Raw genomic sequence first — 15,970 nt, 5'->3', positions numbered from 1 at the left:
TTTTCTGATAAATTCTTCAGCAGGGAATCCTGATCTCATAAATGTTTATATTTTAGTTCTCCGTTTGAAATGGTAGGTTTGTTTCCCTGCTGCTTGTACACACAAAACACCCCACATAGTAAATGTGATTAAGCCAGGAATCAAGAATAAATTAAAGAAATTTTTTTGTAATATACCCTAAGTGGACCTCACCTGTGGGGCTCTGTTGAGCTTGCTCTGTTTTACCAGTGTCTTCCCTCAATCTACAGCTATGGTCCTCAGATGCACCTGCCAGCAGGACTCCCTTCAATCCCTTGAATCACAGTTTATAAAAAGAAAAGAAGGATGAATTGAAATCAAAAGTCCTGTTGAGCTGGTTTCCTTGGTTGGTTTGTGTGAAATCTTAATGGAGTTGTAGATGACTTGGGGGCATCAGAGCCCACAGTCCTGTCTGCTGCCGTCCTAATATTGCATTTCTACTGCTTCTGTTCACCTGATGAGGAGAAATAGAAGTCAACTAGAAACAGACCAATTGTTGGTCTAATACTCTTTTCATTACACCCTGTCCAGGCTGTAACTCTCTGTTCATTTTGGCTACGAGACCAGCCACAACCAAACTGCAGTAGCTGGACATAACTCAATACTCCTGCTGGTGTATTCCAAACTTCCTTCTGTAGGAAAGCACAGCTTGGATCTAGAACAAGAGGAATAAGGAGTGGTCTTCCTGTAAAGGTTCACAGTGCCCAAATGGAGGAAAGAAAGACAAAAGGCCAGAGTCCAGAAACAGAATCAGAAGCTGTTAAAGCCGTTACTGAGAAGAGCAAACAAACTGAGGACAATGGTAAATACAACTGATTGTACTCACATGTTAATAAAGAAATGGAAGCCTGAACATTGCTATTCACTGCTCTACTGCTCCTGACTGGCTGACAAGAGCAAAAACAATACCATGTGCTCAGTGGAGTGACCACACACTGTCATTGGGAGGGGGTCGTGAGGTCAATCCTGCTTCACGACTCGAAAAATGAGCCAGACTTGTCTCAGTGGTGCCTGGTGGCAGGCTGAGGAGCGATGGGCATGAACTGAAGTACAATGAACTCAGCATAAGGAAAGAGAATTTCACTGTGAGACTGTACAGGTAGTGGAATAGGTTTCCCAGCAATTTTATGGATTCCTCAGTTCTTCAAGATATCCTCACCAAATGGACACAGTCTTGAGCAGCTTGTTTTCTTTGCTCCTGCTTTGAGCAAGGGGACGGACTTGAGGATCTCCAGATTGTCCAGCCATAGCTGCTTTGAGACACTGTGAACAGAAAATTCATGGACGATATCGAGGAGTTTCAGCAACAGAGGAGGGCTAAAGGCAGAGTTGTTAAAAGTATCCACAATAATTAAATCTGCTAGCAAGGTTCATGGACACACGGACATGTCAGGCTGCTTCCCGGATCTCCCCAGTTTACTGGTGCAATTCTGCCACTTCCAGTGTTTTTTAACTTATATGAGGACCTACACCTTAATAACAGGCACCTTTGATTGGTAGAGGCTAAAACTTCAATGTAATCTACAACATTTTCCTCAGATTATCTGTCTTATCTATTGCACACACTGAGATCAGAGCAGCAGGAAGTTTTACACAAAACAAAGTACCATAAAAGTCCACAAAAATATTGGTTATGAGGCTGCATTCCTGCTAACAGATCAGCAGTAATCCATTGCTGTTCTCACATCAGGAATGAATTAAACTTTTGCCTTGGCTCTTGAACACTTATCAGTGAGGTAAAAGACATGGGATCAAATTTGTCTTACTGTAGTCAAAAGTCTTGAGACACAGGAAACATTTGTATAAGAATCAGACATTTGTATAAGAATATCAACCTCAATTAATGAATAATCTGTTTTTTCAGAGGTCTGCTCCTTGCTGGAACAAGTGTTCAGTTATTATACTGTTATAGTTGGATTAAAAAACAAACGTTTTCTATGGAATTTCAATCATAAGTTTTAAAAGTTTCAAACTGTTGAATTTTTCAATCAGAGTTGTCATTTTTAGTGGCACTTAGAGCTGTTAAACACCATAGAAAGCTGTGCTATGTCCATTGATCAATCATTTTCTTTCAGTTTAACAAAGGAATAAGAAGACTTACAATAACACTCTGTGCTGTAGATCCATGGACTGGTTTTCTGTCATACACTTCTTGCAGGAGAAAGCTCGAACAGAATTAGTCTCTGTATCTGCCCAGGAATGCTCTGCAGGACTTCAGTTCCTGTATCTGTCCCTATTCATTTTGTGTTGTACCAGCTGGGCCATACCCCACCAGGGGAGCACCCAGCACTCAGACTTTAATTTCCTTTGCTTTGTCCCCACAAAAGGAAAAATGTTCAGTTTTAAGTCTAAGAAAGGGGCAAAAAAAAATATCAGACATCTTATGAAAAGCCATCTGCAGATGAAGTCAATCTGTACACCACCCGTACCCGTGTCTGACATTTGGGTGGTGTTCTGGGTCTCATGTCCTCAAAACATGTTGTATGAACAGACCTGCACTTTCCACGTGACATGACACACGTGCATTTTTGTCACATAATGCATTAATGTCCCCAACAGTCAGAACTGCCTGTATCTGAAGGGTTTCTGGCAGAGAGTGTGAGAATAACCTTTGTCAATGCTTCTTATTGGGCCATACCTGCTCTGGCATTAAGTGATCCTGCAACTGAATTCTTTCCTACTGCTTTGTAGCTGATCCTCAAACCTGGCTTTTGACCTCCAGTCTCTTTTTATACTCCCCTATTCAAATCACCCTTAGTTCTTTGAAGTGTTTTTAGCTTTAGTGTATGTTTAATGCCAGTTTCCTTTCTGAGTTTTACTGGGAGAAAAAAACACCTGATCTGGGGAAGTCTGAGGCAAACGGCTGCTGAAAGAGAAGGTGTGAACATAGAAAGCAACTAGGCTCCAAGACTTCCAGCTCTCTTCAGTGTTATCATCTGTTCACCTCCTTGCCCTGACCTTGCCTTTAAGCCGGAAAGATCATCAGGAAGGAAATGATGCTGCCAGTTGCCAAAGGGAGTGGCTGAAGGAAAGTCTGCTCTTCATGTGCAAAAATGCCTAAATGCAGGAAAAGCCGCAGGTGCTCGAAAGAGAGAATCCATCAGAGGTGGTGTTGGGTGCTTTATGATGTACATCTAAACCTAAGGGAAGTATAGAGGAGAGTAATATGCATTTCTGTCTGTGTGAAAGACCTTTTCAAAGCAAGAAACTGAAAAAAGTAATTTAGCTCTTTCATAGTAATTACTTCTCAGCATCAATCCATTTATAATGTCTTGCTCAATTTTTATGATACTTTAAAGCTGGTGTAAACTGATAGACATCAAAGTCTTTCTCCAGGAAGCTAAAACTGACCTTGAATACACCATTTTGTCTAAATGCTTTTACCCATTCTGGCTCTTTTCAAGAATGTTTTCATGTCTGCCTTTAGCCAGCTTCATTATTTCTTCCTTCGTTCTCACAACTTGACAAGAGTTACGAATTTCTGAAGCCTTTTAATGACCCATGAGCTTTGAAAATATATTTGAAACTAATTCTTTGGCCACAATATTACATCGTTGTTAAGGATTTTTGTTCATCCTATTTATATCCCAGAAATTATCAAAATTAAAAAGAGATTTTCTTAAAGCAATTTTTCTTCTGGTTAAACACAGAAATGCAAAGAAAAGCTGAATTAAACTATTTTTAAAAATAACAAACTGTATTTACTTGGAACATTAGTGGATTAAAAGAAAAATTGTTACTGATTTCTGTATATATTGTGTTTAAGGACATTCAAAAGCTAATGCAGTAAGAATTCCTTTTTGTGATAAAACTGTGGTACCATGTCTCACATTACTTGCGTTTCAAGTCTATTTATGTGCAGAGAAACACCTATGGTCCTAAAGAAGCCAACTTAACTAAAGGTCTTGATTTTCAAACATGTAATTCTACGTTTCTAGCTGAGAATGGTTTTGATAATTTCCCCACTCAGCCCAGCTTGTGCAAAGTCTTCCCAGAAATTCCCTGGACAGCAGATGTCTACATGTGCTGCTCCATGCTTTGTCTCTTCTAGGATTTTTTTCTTTTAAAAAAACCCAGAAAACCCCCCTAAGAGCTGTAATGAAAAAGCCAGGCTTACTGGGTTTGTATTTTCTCTGATCAAGCCCCCAGTAATTTATACCTTTTGTATAAAAAACATGTGCCTTGATTTGTCATTTAAAGTAGAACTAGATTTTTGTTTGTATCTATCACAAGTCTTTAAACTTACTAATATTTTTTGCAGTCTTCCTTGCACTAATCAAACATCTAAAAACATCAAGCAGTGTATCTTAGGAATGTGCAGCTTTAATAATCAAAATCTGCACCAAAGAAAAAATTACCAATGAAAAAAAGAAATTTCTTCCTATCTGCAGTTCAGTACCCAGTGCATCACAATTTAGTTTTCTGAGCTGCCTGTTTTATTTTCTCTGAATCACACACGTAGCAAGGTAGAAAACAAAGTGTGGTATGTGCCATTTCCTTTCACATTTTATTTTTTCCCCACACAGCTGGGCAGATAATTTCTGCCGGTGTGCTTTTTATGGTGTGAGAGATGCTCTACATCTGATCATCTGAGGCAGCAATATTTACTGAATGAGCGGCAATGACAACTGTAAATACATCTCACCTTACCCGCCACATTACAAGGCATTCTATAACAATTTGTAGACAGGGAAGAGAAGTTAGTTAATTTTGCCACAGTAAATGAAAGCAGTTTTACCCGTATAATGCTGTACCTAAAATTGCATGATGGCAAATATGCATTGACATTTAACTGCGAGCCAAGAGGAACCATTAAAATTAAATATTTGAATTAGCAAATGTTTAAATAAGTTATGTGCATAACTTTTCTACTACGACTAGTCTCCAAATTTTTTTTTGTAAACTACTGGGGAAGTTAAGTGTTTGCCTTAGCCTCTGCATGATCAGGCCTCCAACACACTTGAAACCCATCATGAAGATATTTGCTGAAATACTCACTGTTTGAGTGAAGCTCTCAGGTTTTGAATTTCACAATGATGGTGCATATTGAGGGCAAACATACCTCAGCCTCCACACTGAAAAACTCCCCAAAACCAAGCCAGACTCTGCCACGCCCTCCTGCACAGTGCAGAGCCTGGCACAGCTGGGGCATGGCCATGCCGTGCTGAGCAGCAGGTTTTGTTCTTCACCATTCAAAGACAGACATGAGGTCTGCCTGGTGGGCTCCATGCTGTGCTTGCTGTTCTATAAATAACCAAGAATTCAGGTAAAGAACAGAGCCTAGAATCTGGCTGCACCATAATTCATGGGCAGGCACTGGCTGCAGTACCTGGCTGCCCAAGGGCTCACAGCCTGCTGGAAGGAGCTGGCAGGACTGGCTTGCCTAAGCCAGGCACTTCAGCAAACATCTCTTTGTTATAGAAGATGAAATTTTGTGTTGTTCTATTTATCTAAATATAATGGACAGAATAAAAGGGGAAAAGGTGGTGGAGACATCTTAAAATGAGAGGATATAAAAGTAGTTTTATGGCTTTCAAGGATATTCAGATATATTAGACTTCAAGCTCAACAAATCAGAGCAGATCAGATCCATAGAAATGTTCAAAGTACTCTGAAAAGATTCTTCATGGTGTTTGCAAGTGAGAATTTCATACATCTCACCTCTTGCTATATCCCATCCTCATCCCTGACCTATAAGCTTTTCTTGGGGATTTCACTGTGCTGCAGCTCTGGCTTTGGTGTTCCCTGGTCCACATGAATACAACAACACAATGAATCTACTCTGTCCTGTCATAAGGGTGGGTGAGTCATCCCTTCAAAGAGAAAAAAAGACAATAGCCATTGACGGATTCCATTGTTCTCCTTGTAGCTGCCACCCTACAGTGTAGCAAGATTGGTGTAGTTTTGAAGCAAGAACTTGAGCTAAGAATAATAACAACATGGACTTTTACTGAAGTGACCAGCAGACTTGAAAGAGAAATAAATGCTAGTACAAGCCTTTTCAAATAATATTTGGTGGAACATTTCAGGGAAGTGTGGTTAAAAAAAGAAAATGTGAGAGTAGATGTCATTTATTAATAATCATCATTTCCATTTATTAAGAGCACTATAATGACTACACCATTTGCCCTAAACTTAAGATTTTATATAGAACTGGAGAAGACTTGTTGTACATAGCCAAGTAATGGTGAGGAGAGCTTCAGACCTTGATGCAAATATGGCAGTGCAAATACCTCTTTGGGGACATCGATAGATTTTCCATTCATTCACCAGTATTAATAGAGGGGTGAAATTATAGAAATGTGGGGTTTTGCTGCAATTTTGTAGGTTGTGGTTGCATGATAACAAAAAGTCAACAGAAACCATTAGCTACTCCACCGACTTAAGTCAAATATTAAACACTTGTGTGTCATTAAACTTTCATCCAGTTCAATCCTCAATTCATGTCATCTCCCAACTCTCTTCCCTTTCAAGAGCCTTCCACTGAAAAATTTCCTCTGGCCGTGGTGCAATTACATTATCACAGTGGCACACGGTAAGTGAAAGGCATTGAAGTCTGATCTAAGGCTTTTTCCCTTGGGAAATTTTGAACATATTTCCAGCTCCCACTCCTTATGAAACATGTGGTGCAGACCCTTACCCAGCTCCTTTATCATTCTCTGGACACACTCCAGCACCTCAATGACATTTTGCAGTGAGGGGCCTAAAATTGAGCCTGGGATCTGAGGAGCCCCAGCAGTGCTGGTTCACTGTACACGCCACATGATGGCACTCAGGATGACGTAAGTGCTATGCTGTGCTGATCTCACAGCAGATCTGGCTGTATTTTTCACTGGCAGAATCAAGCTATCATCTTGAGAAGAGGGAATTTATGGTTCATATACTATGATTAAATAAGAGAGCCTAATATATCGCAGGGTGGCAAACAATTTGAGGGTTGTTAAATTTGCCCCGGTCTTTTGGCTTCCTTCAGTGTTGGGTTGTTATGTCAAGTCCACCTCTTTTCATGAAGTGAGCCTCCACCAGGAAAAGCCTGTCTGGCTTGGATTTTAATCTTGAATCATCAATGAAATTACTCAGTGCAAGGAAATTGCTCAATCTGCCAAATTACTCAGCCTATGTGACCAGGTGTTAAGCAAGGTTTACAGAATCTGGTATGGAATTACTTCCTTAATTTTCTGCTTCAAGAGAAACCCATCCAGAGTGAAAACAGTGACTGAAGCGAGACCTCATTAAGGTCTGCAGCTTCCTCATGAGGGGAAGTGAGGGACAGCACCAATCTCTGGTGGCCAGTGACAGGACTCAAGGGCATGGCCTGAATTTGTGTCAGGGCAGGTTTAGGTTGGATTTCATGGAAAGGTTCTTCCCCAGAGGGTGCTGGCACTGCCCGGGCTCCCCAGGGAATGGGCAGGGCCCCGAGGCTGCCAGAGCTCCAGGAGTGCTCGGACAACACTGCCAGGGATGCCCAGGGTGGGATTTTTGGGGTGTCTGTGCAGGGACAGGAGCTGGACTTGATGATCCCTGTGGATCCCTTCCAAATCAGGATATTTTGTGATTCTATGGACTGCCAGGGACTGCCAGCAAACATTAAACTATGAGCAGGAAACATCAGATGGAGCAGCAGCTGAATTCATGTTTTCCTGGATGACAAAAGAATTCAACTCTGGGAGAGATGAAAAGACCTGGTCATACTTTATCCCTCATCGTGTTATGTCCAAAACATAAAAAATGCTGTAAAATGTTATTTTATATTAACAGATTTCTTGCACTCTAATACATCCAGATTCAGGTGTATATTAAGAGAACTTGTTTATAGAACCTAACCTGCAATTCAACAATTCAGTTTTACCATTAAGAAAGCAAACAACAAGCTTAAAGATCACAAATTTCACTCCCCATAGAACTGCTGAGGTAGCACTTTTGTTATATGGGGATGTGAAGCGGGTTTAACAGGCATGAGTCAGGAAGCACGTTCCTACTATTTATTCTAGAGCTTCTGGCAACCTAGCAGCATAGTTCCTTCCAGAATTCAGATGGCATTTAAAGGTGCTATCTGTCAAAGGAGATGGCTTTATTCAGATCCAAGTTCACTCCCAGGCTCAGAACCAGGTTCCCAAAGCTGTATTGGGCCGGCAACAACAATCACACTTTCCTCGTCGGAGCTTGCCTCTCTCTTGGACCTTCGAACACAGCCTTGGTAGCACCTGGAAGAATAGTCATAGGCCCTGCACACCACCAGCTCACACTGCAGGTAAACCTCTGGGTTGCTCCGGATGAACTGGAAGGCATTGAATTTAAACCGGAGGATGTTTCTGCGGGGTGAGGAATACTTAACATAGGTAGGATCTTTGACACACCTAAAAAGAAACAAAACAAAACAAAAATCCCTCTCGTGAATACACGCTGCAGTCATTCATTTGCATGCAATAAAACACACGACAATGAGAAGTGATTTTTAAATGTAATGGAAAAGGTTCAGAAAGTGGAAAACCAAAATGCTTTTCTTTGTCAGAATTGAACCACATTGCTTTTCCTCAGCCTGTCGTGTGTCTGATATCTGGTGTTTGTATGATTCTGTGAAGGTAAATTAACCTTACCTATGTCACTATTACCTTCCTAATAGTAGTAATAATAATAATAATAGTAATAATAATAATAATCCATTGTGAACTGGCCATAGCATTTTAGTCTACTTGTTATTTTAAGCTGTGGGGTATGTGTGTTATATTTTGGGTCAATCCATCCCCTTTTTCCCAGAAAACCCTGAATGCTCTTGTCCATTTATTAGTTAGAAGCTGTCATTAATGTGTGCTATATTCACACCATTCCATTAAATTAAAAAAAAACCACAAAACAACAAAAACCAACAAACAACAACACCCCCCCAAAACAAAACAAAACAAAACAACCCACTTTAATAAGAGATACAGGAGTTCAAAGGCAGTTATGTCTCTAATTGTAATGGATAAGAACTCACCCATTCTCGATTATAGTATAGGATCCTGTTGTAAAATTGTGGGGAGTGGGAGATGCCACACAAGTGTCCAGAAATAACTGCAGCAAGGGATCAGAGCTGTGCAGGAAAGCTTCCAGGTACAAATTCTGGTTGATGCCGACGTAGTAGGGTGAGTCGTACACTGGCCGTGAGAAGCTTGAAGAGTCATAGAATGTGAGGTTTACGGCGTATCTCTCGTACTGAGTTTCATTGACTTCAAAATTGTCGTTTGCAACATACATCGTCTGTGCCCACGTGTTCTGCAGCATCTTGCAGTTCACATGCAAGTGAAGATTTCTGTTTCTTGTGATTAAAGTACCAGAAGAAGACCCTCTAATAACGTTGGAATAGCTGATTGTGTTGTTATTTCCCTGTTTGGCACATAAAATGAAATGCAAAAGTAATTCATATAGTCAGATACCGTGTTAAACATTCTAAACTTTGCTGTATCCTTGCAGCAACGTGCACTGTAAAAACATTATTTCCCAGCAAGTCTGATGTGGAAAAGTCTGAATCTAGTAACTTCTTTTCTCATGATAATAATCTGTAATCTTCACGGGATATTCAGTGCCCACAATTTTGGCCTAGAAAACTACTCACAATAAATGCAGACGTAGCAGAATTAAATACAATCTGTACAACATTAAGTATGTGAAGGTTCAGGTCCAGCACATTATTTAAGCTGATATCTGGCTACAACATTATTACAGATTTAGTGAAAGCTTTGAAACATTTTAACTATCACACTCAGCCTGGGACCTTGAAAATGCCAAGTATTTGTATCCTTCCACAGCTTATTCCTTTGGAGATTGATAACGGGCTGTAAGGGAATGCTCTGTTAGCAGAGGCTGGAAATCCAAGTACAAATAATCCTTATCCTTGGGGAGAGAGGGAGACAACCCATAATCACCAGGACATTTCCAGTCCCTGCAGATCCCAGGTAGGTTTCCATTTGTGCCGGTTTTCAAAGCAGATTCTTCTGAATTTTTAAGCCCTCCCATTATTTGCCCACTTTGTTGGAATGTTCAGTCCTACCTCTCTGACGGTGCCACACTGAGTGTACGGAATGTCGAATGTCACATAATTTGATGTAATGTTGGGCGTGCAGGAGGGGTCGTTCAGGGTGAGGTTCCAAGCAGAGTAGCCGTGGTACTGAAGGAAGTATCTGCTCACAACCACGTGCATGTAGTCCGGCAAACACAGCAGCGTTAGTGGATGGCAAAGAAAATATGTTACGAGCTCAATGAAGTGACCAAAAAAGGCTGTAAGTAGTGGATTAAATAAACACTATCTTCTGCAGAAGCAGCTGATGAGGCAGGAGGAGTTCAGAATCCAAACCATGGACTTGAATCCCCATGAAAACGCCGCAGATCTAATTCAAAACAACATTACCAAGATTAACAATCGGCACATTAGAAAATAATTGAAAAGCATGTTTCTGCTTTAAAGATGAACTTACTGGTGCTGTCATCAGCTGGAGTGGAATAGTAGTTGGCCTGAAAGCCTCTGTATGTGTACCGGGAGTTACTGTGAAAGCGGACGGTCAGCAGGTTTGAGGTCGATGTGTACGTGCGGTAATAACCAGAACAAATCTTCCCAAGGAGAGGAGAGGTCTGCAGGGGCCCATCATAGATTTCCACGTAGTCAGAGAGGCATCTGCCACCTTCCATCCTGGGAGGCAACACAACCATTTAGTTTAATGCTTCGTTTTTATGTAATTTGTTTTTTGTTTGCTTGTTGGTTTGGTTGTTTTGGTCAGATTAACTCTCTATAGCAGAAGAATACATTTGATTGGTATGACTGTCAAATCTTTGAAACACAAACTCCAGCCTCCATTTCTGTCTCAGTAGATGCCAGCCACATTTTTGACTAAATAAGTAAAAACGGACATACTTTTCCTCTCTAGATGTACTAAAAGCTTTGATAAAGATCCTTGAAATCAAGTGGGCTTTTGCTTAGTAAGTCCAAGTTGTCAGTCCCATACATTCATCTGTAATAAATTCTTACTTACTGTATATCTGTAAACACAAGTGTGACAAGGAAGTTGCTCTTTACTTGTATTTCCCACACGCAGTTGGCATTGTTTGGATAATTTCTGGGGTAAAATGGACTCTGTAAGGTACCAGATGAAGAGGAAAGCAAGCCACCACAAGAATAATTTTCTGCAGAGAAAAACACAAGAAGAAAAAGATATGTATGCACCTTCAGGGTTGCATTTGGAGGATGTCTGTGTGAAGTTTATGTCTAAACATAGAGATAGTGACTTCTATCAGCTTCAGTGGCCTCTCCCTTAGGTTCATATACATCTGAATGCAGATTAGGATATGTTAACCACACTGAACAGATTTTATAATGCTGATCTGCAGTGCCTGCACCAGCAGATCAGAAATACTTGCCACAGAAATGCACAGTTTTTGAGGCTGGCATTCTGGAGGTTAGCTGTTCCTTGACAGAGGAACCCCCTATTACAATTGCTAATGACCAAAGGGAAGAGGAAAAAAAAAAAAAATCAAATAATTTTGTTTCAAAAAAAGAATGCTGGTAAATATCCAATTCATAAACTTACCCAAGTCCTCCAAACCTACCTGAGGCTGCTGACACAGTAGTGGGAGCTGTAGGGAGAGAGCAACAGGTGAACACTCAGCATTCTGCCTAAGAGAAACAGCCCTCTGTGGGTCATCCCTCCCCAAAAGGGCTCCTGAAGGGACACAGAAACACCAGACCCACAATCACTATCAGGACACAAGTAGTGTGTAGTGTCCAGGACCCTGTGTGGCTGCACCTCCAAGCCTTCCCCCTCCACCCACCAGCCCAGGGTGTTCTGAATGTGCAACAGCTGCCATCAGCAGGGCCTTGCTCTCCTTGTTAGTGGTCAGCAGGGTGGGACAGGGTGCACCCTCGGCGTGTTTGCTGGTGACACCAAACTGGGAGGAGGGGAGGCTCAAGCAGATGGTGCTGCTGCCATCCAGAGGGAGCCTGGCACTGCAGACAGAGAGCAGCAGCCAGCCTTGCTCCTCCACAGTTCCTCAGCTGCCAAAAGGGGTTCGTTGCACGGGGGCTGAGCATGTCAGCTCTCTTTATTTTGGGGAAACAAGAAGTAGACTTTGGCCTCTACAGCAATGAGTGTGCCAGGGCTGAGCAACTCCTCTGGCCTACAGCATAGGCCAGGAAAATTAATGATAGCTCAGTGGCAGCACTGGGGGAGGTTCAGAGAGTCCCATTCCTGCCCACCAGGCAAGGAAACGGTGTTTGGCAGCATATTCATGGCCATCCTATCTTGAAAAATGCCCTTGAGCCAGGATGCCTCTGAGTAGGGCATGGGAGCCCACAAGGTGTTGAGAGCTGCCGGAAGCTCTTTGCGATTGAGTTTGAGCTTCTGCCCTGGCGAAGAGTAAAGGACAGCTCTAGTCTTACCCACGGTGCTATTGAAGGCAAGAAATGATGAGTAGTAGGCGTGGAAGCCTCTCCTGGTGACGCTGCCATCGCTGCGGAACAGGACGGTGAGCTGGTTCCCGGAGGAGTTGAAGACACGGTGGTCGTTCCTGCAAACAAGGCCGAGGCGCCAGCTCTGGGGGGACCCTCCGTCGTACACCTCGATGGCATCGTAGGTGCAGCTGCTGCCTTCCAGCCTGGAGGGAGAGGAGGATCTGACTGCACCGCGGGCTGCAGGGCCCAGCAGCACGGCCCCGTTCCCCCAGGCCGCCCCCGAGCCCGCGGCCAGCCCGGCTGGACTCACTCCACGTCCGTAAACTGGAGCTGGATCCTGCGGGCCGGGTCCCGCAGATGGATGCGCCACACGCAGTAGGAGTTGTCGGGGTAGGAGTTGGGGTACCCCGGGCTCTGGATGGTGCCGGACAGTCCGTGAAGTAATCCACCACAGGAGTTGTTCGCTGAGGAAAAGAGCAGAGCCAGGGCACGGGCAGAGAGGTCTTATCCCATCACCAGAATCCATCAGAGAAGGGCATGGCCCCCACCAAGGAGACAGCCCCACAGAGACCCTCCCTCCTGGGCACCCCAAAACATCACCCCTGCATCCCCCCAGCCCAGGGCACGGCTTGTGCTCAGCTCATACAGTAACCCAAATCCATGGGGTTGGCTGTCCAGTGGGACGCCTGAGGAAGAGGATAACCAGACCCCTTAACTCCTCTGGACCTAAATGTGATCAGTGACAGAGGGGAAGTTGTGCAGGAGGTACCTGGTGCTTGCAGGGAGAAATCAGCAGGGTTGACTCCCAGCACTTCTCCTATGAGTTACAACCTGCTGGGAGTCAACCCTCTCCAAAAGCCAGGCTCTTTCCAGTGGTGCCCAGTGAGGGGACAAGAGGCCATGGACACAAACTGAGACACAGGAGGTTTCCTCTGAACATCAGGAGACACTTTTTCTCTGTGAGGGTGACAGCACAGACACAGCCTGCCCACAGAGGTGGCAAATAGCCAAGAGCCCTTTTGATATGGTCTTGGAAAACCAGCTGGCTGATCCTGCTTTTAACCAGGGGGTAGAACCAGATGTACTCCAGAGATCCCTTCTAACCTCATCATCCTGTGTTCTGTGACGTGTAACTGCGGGCAGAAGCTTGTCCAGCCCCATAGCTCCTCTGGACATACCTGTTGTATTCCATGGCCTGGTGGCCGTCCATCTGAAGGCAGCTGGTTCTGCAGGGAGAGAGCAGCAGGTGAGCCAGCAGTGTTTTGCCTAAGAGGATCATCCTGCTGGGAGTCCCCCCTCTCCAACGGGAACCCCGTTGAACCACAATGATGTGGCAGGACTGAGATGGCTGCAGTGCCAACTGCACCAGCACTTGCTCGAGGGCATCTCCACTGCAGCACCATGAGGACCAGGTCCAAACCTCTCCCACAGAAGTGGCTGCTCAATCACAAAGGACCCCAAGCAATCCCACATCTCCCTGAACGTTAGGGACATTAGCCAGGGTCTGTAAGTGCAACCTACACAGAGCACCCCAGAGAAAGAAAACCCCTTGGGAAAGCCATATATAAACAGAAATCTCTGGTTACCTGCTGTTGAAGGCACTGTTATTCCTGATTCTGGAAGGAGAAAACCAGAGGGTGTGAGGCACTCAGACTGCTTGGCTCCCCTTGGAGCATGTATTTAATTTCAGGGAAAGTTATGGAGGGACCCACGGGGAGGATGGCCTGACTAAAAATCATCCCTCTCCCCGCACCCTGCTCTGTACAGGAGTGATGCCCAAACCCCACATCTCCCAGGTACACTCTGCAAACATGAGATTGCTGCTCCCTCTGAAACACCACCCTCTGCATCAGGGATGTGGACCCACGACCTGCTGTTACCCTGCTGAACACAGGCTGGACAGCCTTCATCCCACCTCTCTCCAGATGGATTTTCTTCAGGAAAATGCCACCAGAGCACAGGCACTCACCTGAGCATACGACAGAAGCATCTCCGTGGTGGCAGACACGGTACTGGTAGGTGTAAGGGCACTGCCACACGTAGCTCTCGTAGCCTGTACAGTTCACCTCGGTAATCATGTACGGGTACCAGTTGCTCGAGGAGAAGGAGTTTGTGGTCGTGAGAGGGAAGCCACAGCCCAGCTGCCTGCACACCACCTCGGCGTCCTGCATGTCCCACAGGTACCCACACACCTTCTCCCAGCCTCCAAAGTAGTAGATTTCCACATTGCCTGCACACCAGTTGGGCCCGCCGCTCAGCCTCAGCTGCAGCTCTTTGAGAGAAACAAACCCCTTGGTCAAGCCAGTGGTGCTCTGGGTCCGGGCAATGACATCCCACATCCTCTCTGGGAATGGCTGCATCCACCTGCAGCACAGCCCGGGGCTGGCAGCCCCTCCTCAGATCCCTCACAGTGGGATGGAGAGGTTGGGGCAGCAGGGGCAGGCATGTCCCATCCCTGTGCCCAGGACCACGACAAGAACCCTGGCAGACAGACTCACCGTCAGCTATGATTGGAACTGTGGAGGAGAACAAGCAGGGAAAAAAAACACACAGAGAGAAAGAGAATTAGGACACATTCTTTGGGAAGCTCTACCCTTCCTCCAGTGAGTTAAGATCCCAGTGAAGGGCACAAGTGACAGAAAGTCTTTTTCTTTCTAGCTAGGAGGCTGGTTGCTGGAGAGCAAAGCCATTCCCAAATTCCTGCTTCCCTGATAATTTACTTCTCATGTACATCCCCATCCCCACCCTAAAGAAAACATGAGCTTTTTAATCATACTCATTTGTTCCCAAGAATAAATACTATGACAAAACCATAAATCTATCGCTACTATATAAAGTAATAACCTGATATATTCTACTTACTAGACGTGGAGTCAGTAGTTGTTGGGGGACCTCTTGTTACTAGAGAAGAAAAAAATAGGATAGCATATGTGAAGGCAAATTTAACATGAAACTTCCTCAAACCCTGTTTCAGTCTCTAGCAATTTGCAGCCAAGGAACTTTAGATCCGGGAGATTTCTGTCTATTGTAGTAAATCTCTGCAGTTTTTTCTTCCATTAACAGTCAGCATTCTTTGTGAGCCCACCAAAACCTGCAACTGGCCCAGAGAGTGCCTTGAAGTGGGACCAGTTTTCTCAGGCCACTCAGCCCCTGAGTTGGAAGACAGGGATGGGGAAGAGAATGAAGCCCCCATAATCCAAGGGGAAGCAGTCAGTGACTTGTACCCCACTTGGATATTCACAAGCCTGTGGGGCTGGGTGGGATCCACTCAAAAGAGCTGGGGGGGGCTCAGCCTGGAGGAAAGGAGGCTCAGGGGGAAACTTATTGCTCTCTGCAGCTACTCTGAAAGGAGGTTGTGGCCAGGTGAGGGTCAGCCCCTTCTCCCAAGTAAGAGCGATAAGATGTAGCCTCAAGGTAGAGATAAAGGGAAATCTCCTCCTGGAAAGAACAGGCTGCCCAGGGCACTGGCGGAGTCACCATCTCTGGAGGGATTTAAAAGAGATGTAAATGTGGCACCTGTAGACATGTAGA

The 15,970-nt window shown here is 44.3% G+C and overlaps 1 protein-coding gene across 1 annotated transcript; it reads right to left on the bottom strand.

Annotated features, from left to right (window-relative positions):
• Nucleotides 1-8,089: 8,089 nt before the first annotated feature.
• LOC120755849 (deleted in malignant brain tumors 1 protein) lies at nt 8,090-14,778 on the bottom strand. The gene is made up of 11 exons (XM_058421563.1): nt 14,409-14,778; nt 14,026-14,055; nt 13,618-13,665; nt 12,750-12,903; nt 12,428-12,642; nt 11,599-11,625; nt 11,025-11,175; nt 10,471-10,684; nt 10,049-10,219; nt 8,996-9,384; nt 8,090-8,375 (listed from the first exon to the last, which is right to left on the bottom strand). Exons 1-11 carry the CDS (start codon nt 14,776-14,778, stop codon nt 8,090-8,092), a joined length of 2,055 nt encoding a protein of 684 aa, XP_058277546.1.
• Nucleotides 14,779-15,970: the final 1,192 nt, after the last annotated feature.

The sequence above is a fragment of the Hirundo rustica genome, chromosome 8 (assembly GCF_015227805.2).
Source record: "Hirundo rustica isolate bHirRus1 chromosome 8, bHirRus1.pri.v3, whole genome shotgun sequence".
In the NCBI taxonomy this organism is placed as follows: Eukaryota; Metazoa; Chordata; class Aves; order Passeriformes; family Hirundinidae; genus Hirundo; species Hirundo rustica.
Note: the sequence above shows the minus strand (reverse complement) of the source record. Positions and strands in the feature narration are given on the sequence as shown.